The 13279-nt window shown below is 40.0% G+C and overlaps 2 protein-coding genes across 2 annotated transcripts; both read left to right on the top strand.

Annotated features, from left to right (window-relative positions):
- The first annotated feature begins 1925 nt into the window (after window positions 1–1925).
- On the top strand, window positions 1926–7697 carry LOC308327091 (uncharacterized protein). The gene is made up of 6 exons (XM_080780233.1): window positions 1926–2039; window positions 2885–3039; window positions 3355–3459; window positions 3804–4052; window positions 4673–4819; window positions 5773–7697. Exons 3-6 carry the CDS (start codon window positions 3408–3410, stop codon window positions 6609–6611), a joined length of 1287 nt encoding a protein of 428 aa, XP_080636359.1. The 5' UTR covers window positions 1926–2039; window positions 2885–3039; window positions 3355–3407; the 3' UTR covers window positions 6612–7697.
- A 1185-nt stretch (window positions 7698–8882) lies between these two features.
- On the top strand, window positions 8883–12653 carry LOC308326870 (uncharacterized protein). The gene is made up of 3 exons (XM_080779920.1): window positions 8883–8994; window positions 9372–9457; window positions 11234–12653. The coding sequence occupies exons 2-3, from the start codon at window positions 9403–9405 to the stop codon at window positions 12076–12078; spliced, it is 900 nt and encodes a 299-aa protein (XP_080636046.1). The 5' UTR covers window positions 8883–8994; window positions 9372–9402; the 3' UTR covers window positions 12079–12653.
- Window positions 12654–13279: the final 626 nt, after the last annotated feature.

The following is a 13279-nucleotide window of genomic DNA, read 5'->3' as shown; positions in this document are numbered from 1 at the left end:
TTTATGGAATTTCACGATGGCATTGTGTGTTTTTGTTTTGTGTGTTACAGAGCATTGTACAGTTCCTTGGTAGTTTCGGAGGACTCTGTCCTTTCTACATTTTTTTGTGTGTTCTTTTCATTTGTACTTACTGACCCGGGTGACCCCCCTTTTTTTTTAAGTGAGGACTCATCCACCACGTCCGCTATGGTTCTTAAAGTCGTATCTCTCAAAGCTCAGGTGGAAATCGCTTTTTGGAAGATATTCCTTGCGTCACTAACGATAAGGCTGCCACCTCGCCTCCCCTCTACAACCGAGCAAGGTGTCAGCTGGTCTATTTTTTATATTCAGATATTGTAGACCATATCGTGGTCATCAGCAATGAGAGGTTGATTCCTCCTTCACGGACCTAAAAAATAAGTTCTCTTGTAATCCTTACGAAGAGTGTCTTTTTTTAACGTCTCTGGTCATTTTAAAGTCATTTTCACAAGCTCTGTTCTCAGCACTGTACAACAGACCCTTATACAATATGGAGAAGCAATATCACTGTATGAAACTCACTATGTATTATTGTTATTATTATTATTATTATTATTATTGTTATTATTATTCACTAGCACCCTAGGTGTGATAATTGAAGTAAATATCTTTTTTACAAACAGTGTTGGTGTGTGGTGTTTTTTTTCTTTTTTTTTGCCTTTTTACTTACTGTAGGTCTCTCTCTTAGAATGTCAACACAAAAATAACTATAAATAGAACATTTCAAAACCAAAACTAGCGACGGCTCCAGAATGAATAAGCCCATTGTTAATAACAGTGACAAGGAACGTGTGTGTCACTGTTATTCACTGTTACCTCTTTTTTGGGGGCCCCTGAGCTTGAGGCTGTTCGCGGTCACGCGGACGCTCAAGCTCAAGGGCCCCCCTAGCTCAGGGGCCCCTGGGCCTGAGTGCTGACACATTGCAAGTTTGTAGATCTGCTTGTTGATGATGGGGCACAGCACTCCCTTGGGTCCATGACTCCTCTGTGATACACACACAGAGTCTGAAGTTGATTTGTCAAACGTTTCGGAGATAGGCTACGTGATGGATTAGTATACACACATGAAGAGATGACATGCATTTGATTTATAGAGAGATTTTACATCTCTAAAACTTTACACGTTACACCGGAAGTAGTCTCACGTTACCAGACTGTTGCCTCTCGCAATCTCCAAATGCTTTCATCATACATATGTAGATATATAGATCATCATACATCTACAGTAGGCCTATATAGCATTCGGAGATTGTGGAATTGTTGTCTGGCTACGTGAGACTACACCGGAAGTGAACGGAGAGGGAAATGTGGAACCCAAATATGGAAATGGCTGATGTCATTGTAGTGAGTGATGTCATAGACTGGCACGATGCAGAAGTACACAAACCTACAGCAAGACATCATTGAAAGAAGGAGATTGCAGCACACAACAAATGTCCCTTTTCACATGGTTTATTTATTACCTCTGGCGAGATGAGGTAATAAACCATGTGAAAGGGACATTTGTTGTGTGCTGCCAAATCTTTCTTTCAATTTTGTATTTTTGAGCCTTGCACCTACAAGAATATACTCTTTCTTCTAATTTGGAGTGTTGCAGGTTGTCTTTTTTCCTCTCAGTAGTAGTAGTAGTTACAGTAGTCGACATACTATTTAATGTTAGTATTAAGGACAATTTATAGCCTCCCATACACTACATTTTAAGATTTTTAAAATACTATAAAGTATACTAGAATGTAGTCTTTTAAAAAAGATTTCCAAAATCTTGTGTTCTTGTCAGAAATCTTAAACCAGCAAGCTCAGTCATACATACTCCCGTACAGTAGGTGACGGCATGCAGCTAAAAGTAATGGCTACAACCCTCCATAAAAGTAAAGGAAGAAGAAGCCACTTCCTGGCCTCTATGGTAACAATAACAACAACACAACCACCACACAATGCAGCTCTCACTAAACAAATTAGACCAGAAGCCTATTACATTCCAGTTGGAACAAGATGGAGACTTTTTCTTGGTGGTATCAGAGGTATGTAGCAAATCATTAACTCGTCTCTAATGTTTGTCTCCCCAGTGTAAAGATGTAGCACTTTGATGCTAAACTCATGAATTAAAGTCCTCAGTCGCCACGACTGATTTCAGTCATTTGGATTCTGGGGATATGCCAGCATTTCTTCTAAGCCAAAGTACGGTAGTCTATTCTACAAGCTCTCACTTGAGAGCTTGTAGAATAAACTACTTTGGCTTATTTAATTAGATCCTACGTTTGAAGTGGTCAGACTAGCATTATGTGCAGATTGCAGAAACATCTTCCATAAATTAAAACCCTAATCGTCAGTCTCAGTGGGTCCTAATTGGTTCCCAGCTAAATCATTTTGCTGCTGTGCTGTCTCTCCTTTCTCTGTATTATTAATACACATTATGTCCTTATTTACTGCTGTAGCTATATAAGTTACCACTTTTGTTCATTTTTTTTAATACATCAAGGAATCAACACGAAAAAATAAATAAAAATACATTTATTTGATTATATAAATAATCAAATAAATGTCCAAAGCTTGCTGCTGCCTTTGAGTTACCTTTCTTTTTTCTTTTTCTTTATCTTTTGCATTGTAATTGCATGTATTTGTTATTTTTTACTTAATTAATGTTATGCATCCTAATGTCATTCATTGTATGATTGCATGTGTTCCTTAACATTGGCTTGTTGTTGAAATGTTTTACAAATAAAATCGCCTTGCCTGGGCTGGCCTAGGATGAAGTTGTAGCGTCGCCAGTGCATAGTAGAGAGTTGTGAGAATGGAAACAAAAAATGGACATTAAACATAAAACCTACAATGATGATTTTGTTCCTTCCTTATTGCCAATCTACAGCCCCTAGAGTTATGCTACTGAAGGCAATAATAAGGCATCAGAAATGTGAAGAGATCTTCGAGGGAAATGATGAGAAATACAAAGCCGTTGGTCCATTTCCATCAGCAGAGAACCACCACTGTTTCCATCAGCAGAGAACCTCCAGTGCACCTCAGGTAAGGCTACCTCCCCTGTAGTTTCTCCAAAGCCTGCAGTAGGGTGGCTATTAGGACTTAGGACCTTATAAGACAAAATCGAATATCACAGTATGTTGGACCAAATGCATCTATCAATATTGTGACGATAATTTATTTATTTTGTAGATGGGATAGCTATTTTCTTTCAACAAATAGTGTAGGACCCTGGGGGACCCCAGTCAACTAAGTACAGTATATAGATTTTAAGTGTCTAAATTAAAGGTGTATATTAAAAGTTATTTTAAATGTGACTGCTCCATTTCTTCCTTAACTTTGATGATGATGACCCTCCAGTGAACTATGAGAATCCCTCCCAAACAGAAGTGCTGCACCCCATTCATCTAGACATGGAGATGGATGCACACAAACATCCAGATGCCTTCACATGGAATATGAACGGTATAATGAAACACTCGATATCAAGTTTCACAACAGCCTCTACTGGGGAGCTTCAAAAGACTGATTTATTCTTAGTTGCACGTCAGTTCCGTGCACTGAAAACAGCTCTCTCTGTCTCTCAGAGAGAGAATTCATTTGTTGGATAAAGTAACAAAATATATCAATTGTACTATTCCAATCTGTATTTTGAGCTGAGAAGTTTTCTTGCTAAAACTTTGAAGCCTGAAACACCTGTAGTACTAGTCTAAGCAAGCGATTCCTCATTGTGTACATGGAACATGGAAATAATTTATTTACATTTTAAGAATCCAGTGTTCACTATCATGTTATTTTTCTGCTTCTAGACACCCAGCACATGGTTGTGTGTAAAGAGGAGGATTCAACTGAACAGGAGAGGAGCCCCAGTCTGGTCAAGGAGGAACCAGAGTCTCCACACATTAAAGAGGAACCTGATGGGTCAATGTTACTAGCAGTGAAAAGTGAAGATGATGATGAAATCTCTTCACACTGTTCTGAAGTTGAAATTGAAGTTGAACTTGACTCTGACACTGAAGTCACTGAAGACAGTGATGAGTGGGAGGAGATCAGTGGAGGTCAGTCAGTAAATGTGGAAGGACGCATACTGTCATTGAGCAATAAGCTGTCCCACATCTCATTCACAAAAGAATGTAATGTGCCGCTGATACACACAGTATAGAGATCAAGATTGAAATGTTGCATCAAAAGCTCAAATTAAAATAGCGTAACATTAACTGACTTGAAGGGGAATACTACTCATTATCAACATTTTACTATATCATTAATATAATAAAAAATCTGTAACATTATGAAGTACATCTTTGTGACATCACAAAGATGTAGATTTTTTTTCTCCATACCTCCAGTTAATCAGTTAATTGTGAAGTCTGTTGCAAAAAGAAAATATTTGAAAATACATATCTTTAAGTTACACATGAGGAATGAGGAAAATAAAATAATAAAACTATATGAAGTTATATTGTTTTATCCCCTCTAACTGCCAGAATGAAACAGAAACCTAAGCTAGTAAAACAATGACATAAAATTAACACAGAAAGGTGAAGAACAAGTACCGGTACAACATATAAATGAAAACAATCTAGTTGACAGACAACTGATTTCCTTGATATGATCCAAGTGATGTCATGTAATATATTCATAGTATAAATTATTTTCAAACGTTGCTCCTTCCTAGGTGATGCATCTTATTCTGCTGTGGCATCTAGCATTCCTACTGCCAAGTCACAACACCCACAGACCAGCAGGGCTCAGGAACACCCACTGCAACGTGATGAACCTTCCATTTTTCTTCTTGTTGGTGTTGTTCCAGCCAGCACCAACGGTAACTAACCACTAACTAACTCACTGTATTGAAAATGGTTCAACATCACTGAATCTAGTCGGAAAGAAAGTTTGTCACAAATGTATCACAGACAGAAATGATAAGATATTACAAGGAATCCATGATTTTTTTCCCTGATACTGATACACGAGAGGGATCGTCATAAGCATCACCCTGCTTTTATACAACATTTACCAACTAAATGTAACATAAATGTATTCATATTGTAGGGTAAGTCACGTTATGCTAGTGTCATCTTAATTTCCTTATAAATACATGGGGTCTGAGCCAACCAGCCAACTTGAGCTAATGGAGCTAAATGGAGATTGTGATTTCACAAACTAATAATAATGTGTCGTGGTGTGCGTGTCACTGTGGCACAAGGTTAAAGGGTCTACTGTAGGAGGAGATGTACAGTATGCATCACTGGCTGCTACTGTATGTATAAATGTGTATTACACCTCGAGCAGCACTATCTGCAAAAATATTCCTGTCGTCCTACCCGGACAGTAGTGATGTAATCATCCTGCCTGGTGAAGATCAAACATATTTAATACTTATCGGGGTGGTCCTGATCGACTGTGAGCAAATCAGGAGGTTTAAGATTGGATCTTTGACCCGCTCACACGTGACTAGGATGACAATCTTGCAATATATTAATCTCTGTCGATCAGCTGCGAACAGGGAAAATGGAGCTGACGAAGATTATCTTGCAGTGTGATACCAGCTTTAGCCAATAGACTGTAGAGAAGCTACAATTAAATGCTTCCCTTCAAATCGTCTACTCTGCTCTGATTTTGATGTGGAAGTGGAACACATCATTATAAGAATTTGTTGTTTATTCCTTTCATGTCATTATAATTAATCTGTTGCACAGATCATGGAGTGTGAAATACTCCACATGTTTAATCTCTCTCTCTCTCTCTCTCTCTCTCTCTCTCTCTCTCTCTCAGGAGTGGGGTCCCAGTCTGCCCAGACTCAGGTCTTCTCCTGTTCAGAGTGTTCGTACGCCTTCACATCTCAGGTCTTCCTCTATAGACACATGAAGAGGAACCACAATGACCTCTACTGCCAAATGCTGAGGAATGGACAGATCACCTCAGCAGCCTGTCAGCAGATCATCAGCTCTGTAACCACCAGTCAGCAACAAGGAGACACAGATGAACCGAGATCTTACAGTCATCAACAGTTTACCAAGACTTTAAGTCAGCCAGGAGGAGTGAAGACTTACACGGACTCTATGAATCGCACAGGAAAGAAACCCCACATCTGTAAACATTGTGGCAAGGGTTTCCGTCGGCTCTCTAACCTGAAGACACACGAACACGTTCACACTGGAGAAAAACTTTTCCACTGTAAACAGTGCGACAAGAGTTTCAGTTGGTCGGGGGACCTGAACAGACACCGGCTTGTCCACACAAGAGCAAAACCTTTTCACTGTAAACACTGTGACAAGAGTTTCAACGAGGCAGGCTGTCTGAAGAAGCACCAGCGTGTCCACACTGGAGAAAGGCCTTTCCACTGTACACGCTGTGACAAGCGTTTCAAGTTGTCCGGTCATCTGAAGTCACACCAGCTCATCCACACTGGAGAAAGACCTTTCCACTGTAAACTTTGTGACAAGAGTTTCGGTCACTCAAGTGGCCTGAGCAGGCACCTGCGTATTCACACTGGAGAAAAGCCTTTCCAGTGTAAACACTGTGACAAACGTTTCATTGAGACGGGCGCTCTGAAGACGCATCAGCGCGTCCATGCTGCGTCCACGGTAAATGCCGTGGCAGACTGTCAGTGACTTGGGTATATGCGTGCTGGGCCCTCACCTCTAAACACTGGGTCTGGACTCTGGACCCATTTGTGGGGCGAGGACACATTTTTTGGGGGGGGTCCCTAAATTCTTTGTTTCCTACATTTAGTTTTTAATTATTTTTTTCATGAATTAAACCATTTCAGAGATTTTTTTCAGGAAGTAATACTTACTTAGAAATGGCCTAAGTAAGTAGTAACCACTTACTTATTTATTCAACATTCATCATTAATCATAAGGTTTTTGTTCATTGAGGTTTGGCCTACTGTATATGGAAATGTGGCTTTTTACTTAATTCTTTTTAGACTAGTCGTGTAGTCTGTTACAAAATAAAATTGTAAATGTTTAAAACATACAGACATCCTCAGGCCTTACTACAACAGCTCCATATCGTTTGATATGATAATATTAGTCAGAATAGAAATTGTAAAATGGTACACCTTCCTTCCTTCTTTTTTACTATGTCAACACAGCAATAGTGGAAGTTAACCTTTTTGTGGACTATGTGGTTGAACCTGACAATGCGCTGATATTCTTTTCCCAACTTACTGTCTAATATCATGGTAAATAAATGGTGCATCCAAGGCGCTTTACATACATTGTGCATTACATTCACCCATTCAAACACACACATTCAAACACCGATGGCGGAAGAAACCATGCAAGGCACCAACCAGGTTCAGTGTCTTCGACTCTAACTCTGGGGGAGCCCGAGTTCGAACTGGCAACCTTGTGGTTACCATCCAGTCACTCTACCTCTGAGCCACCGCCACCCCATGCTCAGTATCTTTTCCCTCCTTAATGTCTAATATCATGCTCAGTATTACATGCTAAGTATGTTAGCAGCATCTTATGTCTTGTACAAATTTAATTTAAATTATTAAGTCACACTGACTATCAAGGAAAAGAAGAATCATGGCACTTCATGTGAAAAAGGTTGCCTATCCCTGCTGTAAGCTTAAGCTAAGCTATGCAGCCTGTGTGTCTTTTTGTTGATTTATTTATTTCCCCCTTGCTGCCCCTGTGTCCCCCCTCGCCCATGATGGAACATGTACAAAAACCCTGTTTCACCTGTGATGTGACAATAAAACTGATTCTGGAGAACAAGTTGACAACATTTCATTACACCTGGCTACTGATCTAAATCGCTATTTTATCCCCAATATAAAGTGCTTTGCAGTAATCCAGTGTTAAATGCATAAATAATGCATAAAGTAAAGTAACAGCTGCCATGGCATTTTGTGGATGTATATCATTTTTAGCTGGTGTCACACCAAATAGAGCCACAGGGGGGCATCATTTGCTTTGTTTAAAAAATATTTCAGTTATTTCTCCACGGTACCAAACATTATGAAAAAAGTGTTGCAGCAGGTGAATCTTTACAGTGGCCACAATGTATCAATGTGCACATACAGCTTTGATCATTTGTATTGGTCCAGTAAATGTGTGTCTGTCATGCATATAGAAATTGATGATTTAATTTGTTTGATTCCATTCTGAACATAGGCCTACCTGGATGGTTGAAATTCCTCTTCCCACTTTATTATAATTTTCAAAATGAGTTCGTGAGACAATATTTGTGCTATTCTGGCATTACTGAGACTATGTCAATCCTTGACAGGTGGCAATGAAAGAAATGTAAGTCTTAAAAGCTCCATAACTGCAGATAACTGAACAAAACAAATGTTGGGTAATGGGTATATTAAAGTTCTGAACTATAGTTGGTCAAAAGGAAACAAAATGATTATCTATGGAAAGATTAATACATGAAAGAATACTACCATTTAACTGCCATACACCAAAGGCATGCTCATGAGGGCCAAATCATATAGTCGTTATAGCCATAGAAATAAAAATAATTATAATAAACTTTATTTGTTTACCAATTTTCAAAAGCAAGTTTACAAAGTGCTTCCCAGTGTGGGGGAAAACAATTTAAGCAAAAACTCATGGATGCAGATTGAAGCTTTATTTCTATTTTCATGCCATGAAGCCTTGAATTTATGGAGATGTTTTTGTCACAATTTGATCACCGTTGGAGTCTCCTACCAAAGACATTATTTTTCCAGCAAAAAACTGGCATGTTTTATCTGATAAAGACATCATTTTTATATGCCTATATTTGTTTTGGTGTGTTTGTGTGCCATCCTTGGTGCCATCAGTATCATTGTGAAGTACAACCAGAGCCTATACCGGTACAGTAGGTGGCGGTATGCAATAGCATTGGTTGCAACCCACCATAAGCCACTTCCTGTCTGCCGCACACACAAGACAACAACAACTCAATGCATTGCAGACAGTCCTCCCTCTCTCATTAAACAACACATTAGAGGAGAAACCTATTAAACTCTTTTTCATGGTGGGATCAGAGGTATGTGGTTAATTAAATTAACTCGTTTCTGATGTTTGTCTCTCCAGTGTTAAGAGAGTGTTAGAGCTATGGGTATCAGTAGTTTAGTATTCTATTTTGTGTTTTTAAATGTACTGTAATTCTGCAAACTGTTAAATACTTAAATCAATCAATCAAACAGTTGCATGGCGACCCTTTGGTGTGGTTTGTTTGGGCTTAAAGCTTCAATGTAACATCTTACTCCTTAGTTGATGCTAAACGGCTAATGTTAGCACTGCCACAGTAATACCATGTTTGATACACACATAGTACAGCTAACAATAATGTAATAAAAGTAACATAATGAAATGTAACCGTTTCCATCTCTATTTCACGTTACTGCTGAAACTCTGGTTTAGGCATCAGAATGTGAGGAGGTCTTTGAGGGCAATGATGAGAAATACAAACCAGTTTCCATCAGTACAGAACCTCCAGCTCACCTCATGTAAGTTCTGCCTCCTGTAGTTTTTTCCAAAGCCAGCAGTAGGGTGGCTATTAGGACTGAGTGATGGGGTGGCTTCTCAGCTTGTCGGACCCCAGCCAACTGGCACTGTTGTGCAGCGACGGACACACACACACACACACACACACACACACACACACACACACACACACACACACACACACACACACACTCATTCTTTTTCGTTTTTCTTTTAGGTTTAGATTTTTAAAATGATCATACAATTCACCGATTTTCTTTATAAAGAACCAGATTTTTGTGTTTTCCACAAATGAGTCTTGAAAAAGGGGGGTTGTCTTGTCTTTAGACCTAGAATGCCTGTGATCATTTAATTATACTTCGTAAATTTTCATGTATCATAGGCATAGATAGCTTGCACCGTTTCCTTGTAGATATGAATATATGCGGCATAAATGTGATAAATGCTCCGTTTGTACTCAGCCATTAAATAATTCCAAAGACGTGGAGTGAAATATGGTCCTCTAGTTTTATATCCATGTGAAAGTTCTGGCACAAAACGCGTATTTAGTGAATTATCTCCACTTTTTCAAGAGATGCACACGGACGCCTTTCTCTCCGGCGAGGGGGGGCCGGAGAGATCGATGAACTGATTTTAGATACTTCCTGTTGTTTACCGCAGACGTCATCACCAATTGACCAGGGAAACACAAAAGTTTGCAGTCACACAATTGGCAGGTGGTGTGATTAATTACCCAGCACCTATCGCAAAGCACCTGCCAATTGTGTGACCGCAAACTTTTGTGTTTCCCTGGTCAATTGGTGATGACGTCTGTGGTAAACAACAGGAAGTATCTAAAATCAGTTCATCGATCTCTCCGGCCCCCCCTCGCCGGAGAGAAAGGCGTCCGTGTGCATCTCTTGAAAAAGTGGAGATAATTCACTAAATATGCGTTTTGTGCCAGAACTTTCACATGGATATAGAACTAGAGGACCATTTTTCACACCACGTCTTTGGAATTATTTAATGGGTGAGTACAAACGGAGCATTTATCACATTTATGCCGCACATAAACAAATTCTACAATAAATCATGGATGTGATCTATGGCTCATGTATGTGAAATACTGTGCATACTGTAACAACAAGAGCCGTTCTAGGGCTATCTTGTCTTATAATAATCAGAGGCACAATACGGTAGATGGACACAAAAGTCCAAATGCCTTCACAATCTACTATAGTTTTTATTATGTATTTTATATATATATATATATATATATATATATATATATATGTGTGTGTAAAGTTACAATGCTTAATTTGTAGTTAAAGAGTGCCACAATTTTTGTATTTATCCAGTTTTTCATGTGTCTTATGAGGTGACAGTACTTCATTTGACACCCTGGAGTCGTTTTATGTGCAATGATGTATTTAGGGTTTCTTCCTGGAGGCTGAAACCTTGACAGTCAAACAGTAATATAGTGACATCACATTATCAACCCCTCCCCCTTTATCATACAACTACAGCTGTGGGTGAGGCTTAAGTTCAGGTGGATTTCAACACCCATCAGGCAAACCAGGCATACTTAATGACTGGTGGGGGTGCCCGCATAAAAACGACATTTTAACAAATACTGTACACTTTTTTGGAAAAAAATCTTCCTTCTTATATAACAATAAGACCTGATGGGGTGATTAGGGTGGGAAAAAATCATGGCACTCTTTAATAACTGTTAATAAATAATGGATTTACATTCAAGGAATCCAGTGTTCACTATCATGTTGATTTTCTGCTCCTAGGCACATGGCACATGCACATGGTTGTGTGTAATGAGGAGGTTTCTGAACAGGCGTGGAGCCACAGTCTGCTCAAGGAGGAACCAGAGACTGCACACATTAAAGAGGAACCAGAGACTACACACTTTAAAATGGAACCAGAACCACACATCAAAGAGGAACAGCAGGAGAGGTGCCTCAGTCTGATCAAGGAGGAACCAGAATCTTCACACACTGAAGCTGAACAGCAGAAGTTACTTCAAAGACCGGAGGAGCATGTGGGATCAATGATGACATTACTAGCAGTGAAATGTGAAGACGATAGTGATGATGATGATGATGATGATGAAGACATCTCTTCTGAAGTTGAAATTGAAGTTGAACTTGAATCAGGCTCTGAAGTCACTGAAGAGATAACCGACAGCGACAGTGGCAATAACTCTGACGAGTGTAGCCTGGAGGAGGGCAGGAAGCGCTCCTACCTCCAAAACCAATGTGGCAGTGGTGGCAGTCTGGGCAACGACATCTCCTCCACGACGTGCTCCAGCTCGCCCGGGACGCCCGCGCCATCCTCCGGCACCACCTCGGCCAACAGGTCGGCCTCCTCGAGGAAGCGGCTGGCCAAGGACAGCGACGCTTATAAGGTGAAGCGGGAGCAGAACAACGTGGCGGTTCGCAAATCCCGCGGTAAAGCCAAGGTGAGGAGGATGGAAACGCAGCACCAGGTTCTGGAGCTGGAAGCGGAGAACGCCTGGCTGCAGAACCGCTTTGAGCAGCTGAGCAGCGACGTCACCAACCTGAGGAACATACTGTCTGCTATCGGAAAATTAACCGATTCATTAACTGGACAATGTTGGTCAGAGAACTGATTCCATAACCACACCGGCGTGGCCTCATCCCATGCAAAACATTTTTACCTTTTCTTTGTACCTAGTTTTTGGGGGGTAAATAATAATAAACAAAATAATAATAAAGGTTTTATAAAACTTTAAAACAATTATATTGATTGTCCTGGTCTGGTTATCCTATATTAAGATGGGTTCACAGTAAGTGAGAACGGGTGGGTGGATGTGGATGGGTCATTGTCATGGTGACAGAGACTGCTGTTCTCCTCATGATATGCAAGCAGTCTATTTTTTGTTGGGTTTTTTTCCCTCTCATTTATAATGCACTGGACATCCTTATGCTCAGAAGTAATTTTGTGATTCATCATCAGATGTCCAGCTCAGTGCCATGCAGCCACGCCCTCCATCTCAGGTCCCACATAAACCACAAACCAGGTCCCAACCGCCATGGTGGTCTATTTACCAGAGACAGTCACAGTGGTGATTATGTGCTGGTCGACAGTCTGTTTAAGCTCCCCGCACTCCCATACTGCACTGTCTGCCAGGTCCTGGCACATCATAATTCAATGATAAAAATAAAAAAATTAAAGAAAATGTGATCGCTTTTACCAGCCTTTGCTTAATGCTGACAATAAATAAATTGCTGTCCACAAGATATGTAAGTGGACAGGTGACAGCAGAGCTACACACGGCATTGCTGCAGGATTTGTACAGTATGGGTCAATATGACATGAAATCCATCTCTTTTGTTGTAATGTAGTTTGCAGAATCAGAATGTTAGACATTCTCCATAATGTATAGTTTCCACGAGAAGGGAGGTATCCACAGCAGGTAAACCATGCCAGCAGTGCAAGGTTAAATCCATGTCAGGAATAGAAGTCATTCCTCCGGCGCACCCGATGCCACCGTTGGCCCAACGGCGTTGGGACAACCAGTGACAGCTTGCCTGCTGAATTCTACCTTGAGGGAAGCTGCTGCTAACCCATATTTAACACTAAAAAGTAACATCTTAAAATGTTTCCTAAAAACATACAGGGAGCCAGTAATTTAAAATAGATATTAAAAAAAAAAAAAAAGTTTTATTACTATTATCAGTATCATAATTATCTTAATGATGTAATTCAAACCCTGTTTATCCAGTCATTTTGGGGCATAAACAAGAAGTTGAAGGATTACATTAAGTCTGATAATGAAGTACTGTACATGTTCACATCTGTATCGTTTA

Source organism: Protomyctophum bolini (assembly GCF_963924005.1).
Source record: "Protomyctophum bolini genome assembly, chromosome: 13".
Classification (NCBI taxonomy): Eukaryota; Metazoa; Chordata; class Actinopteri; order Myctophiformes; family Myctophidae; genus Protomyctophum; species Protomyctophum bolini.
Note: the sequence above shows the minus strand (reverse complement) of the source record. Positions and strands in the feature narration are given on the sequence as shown.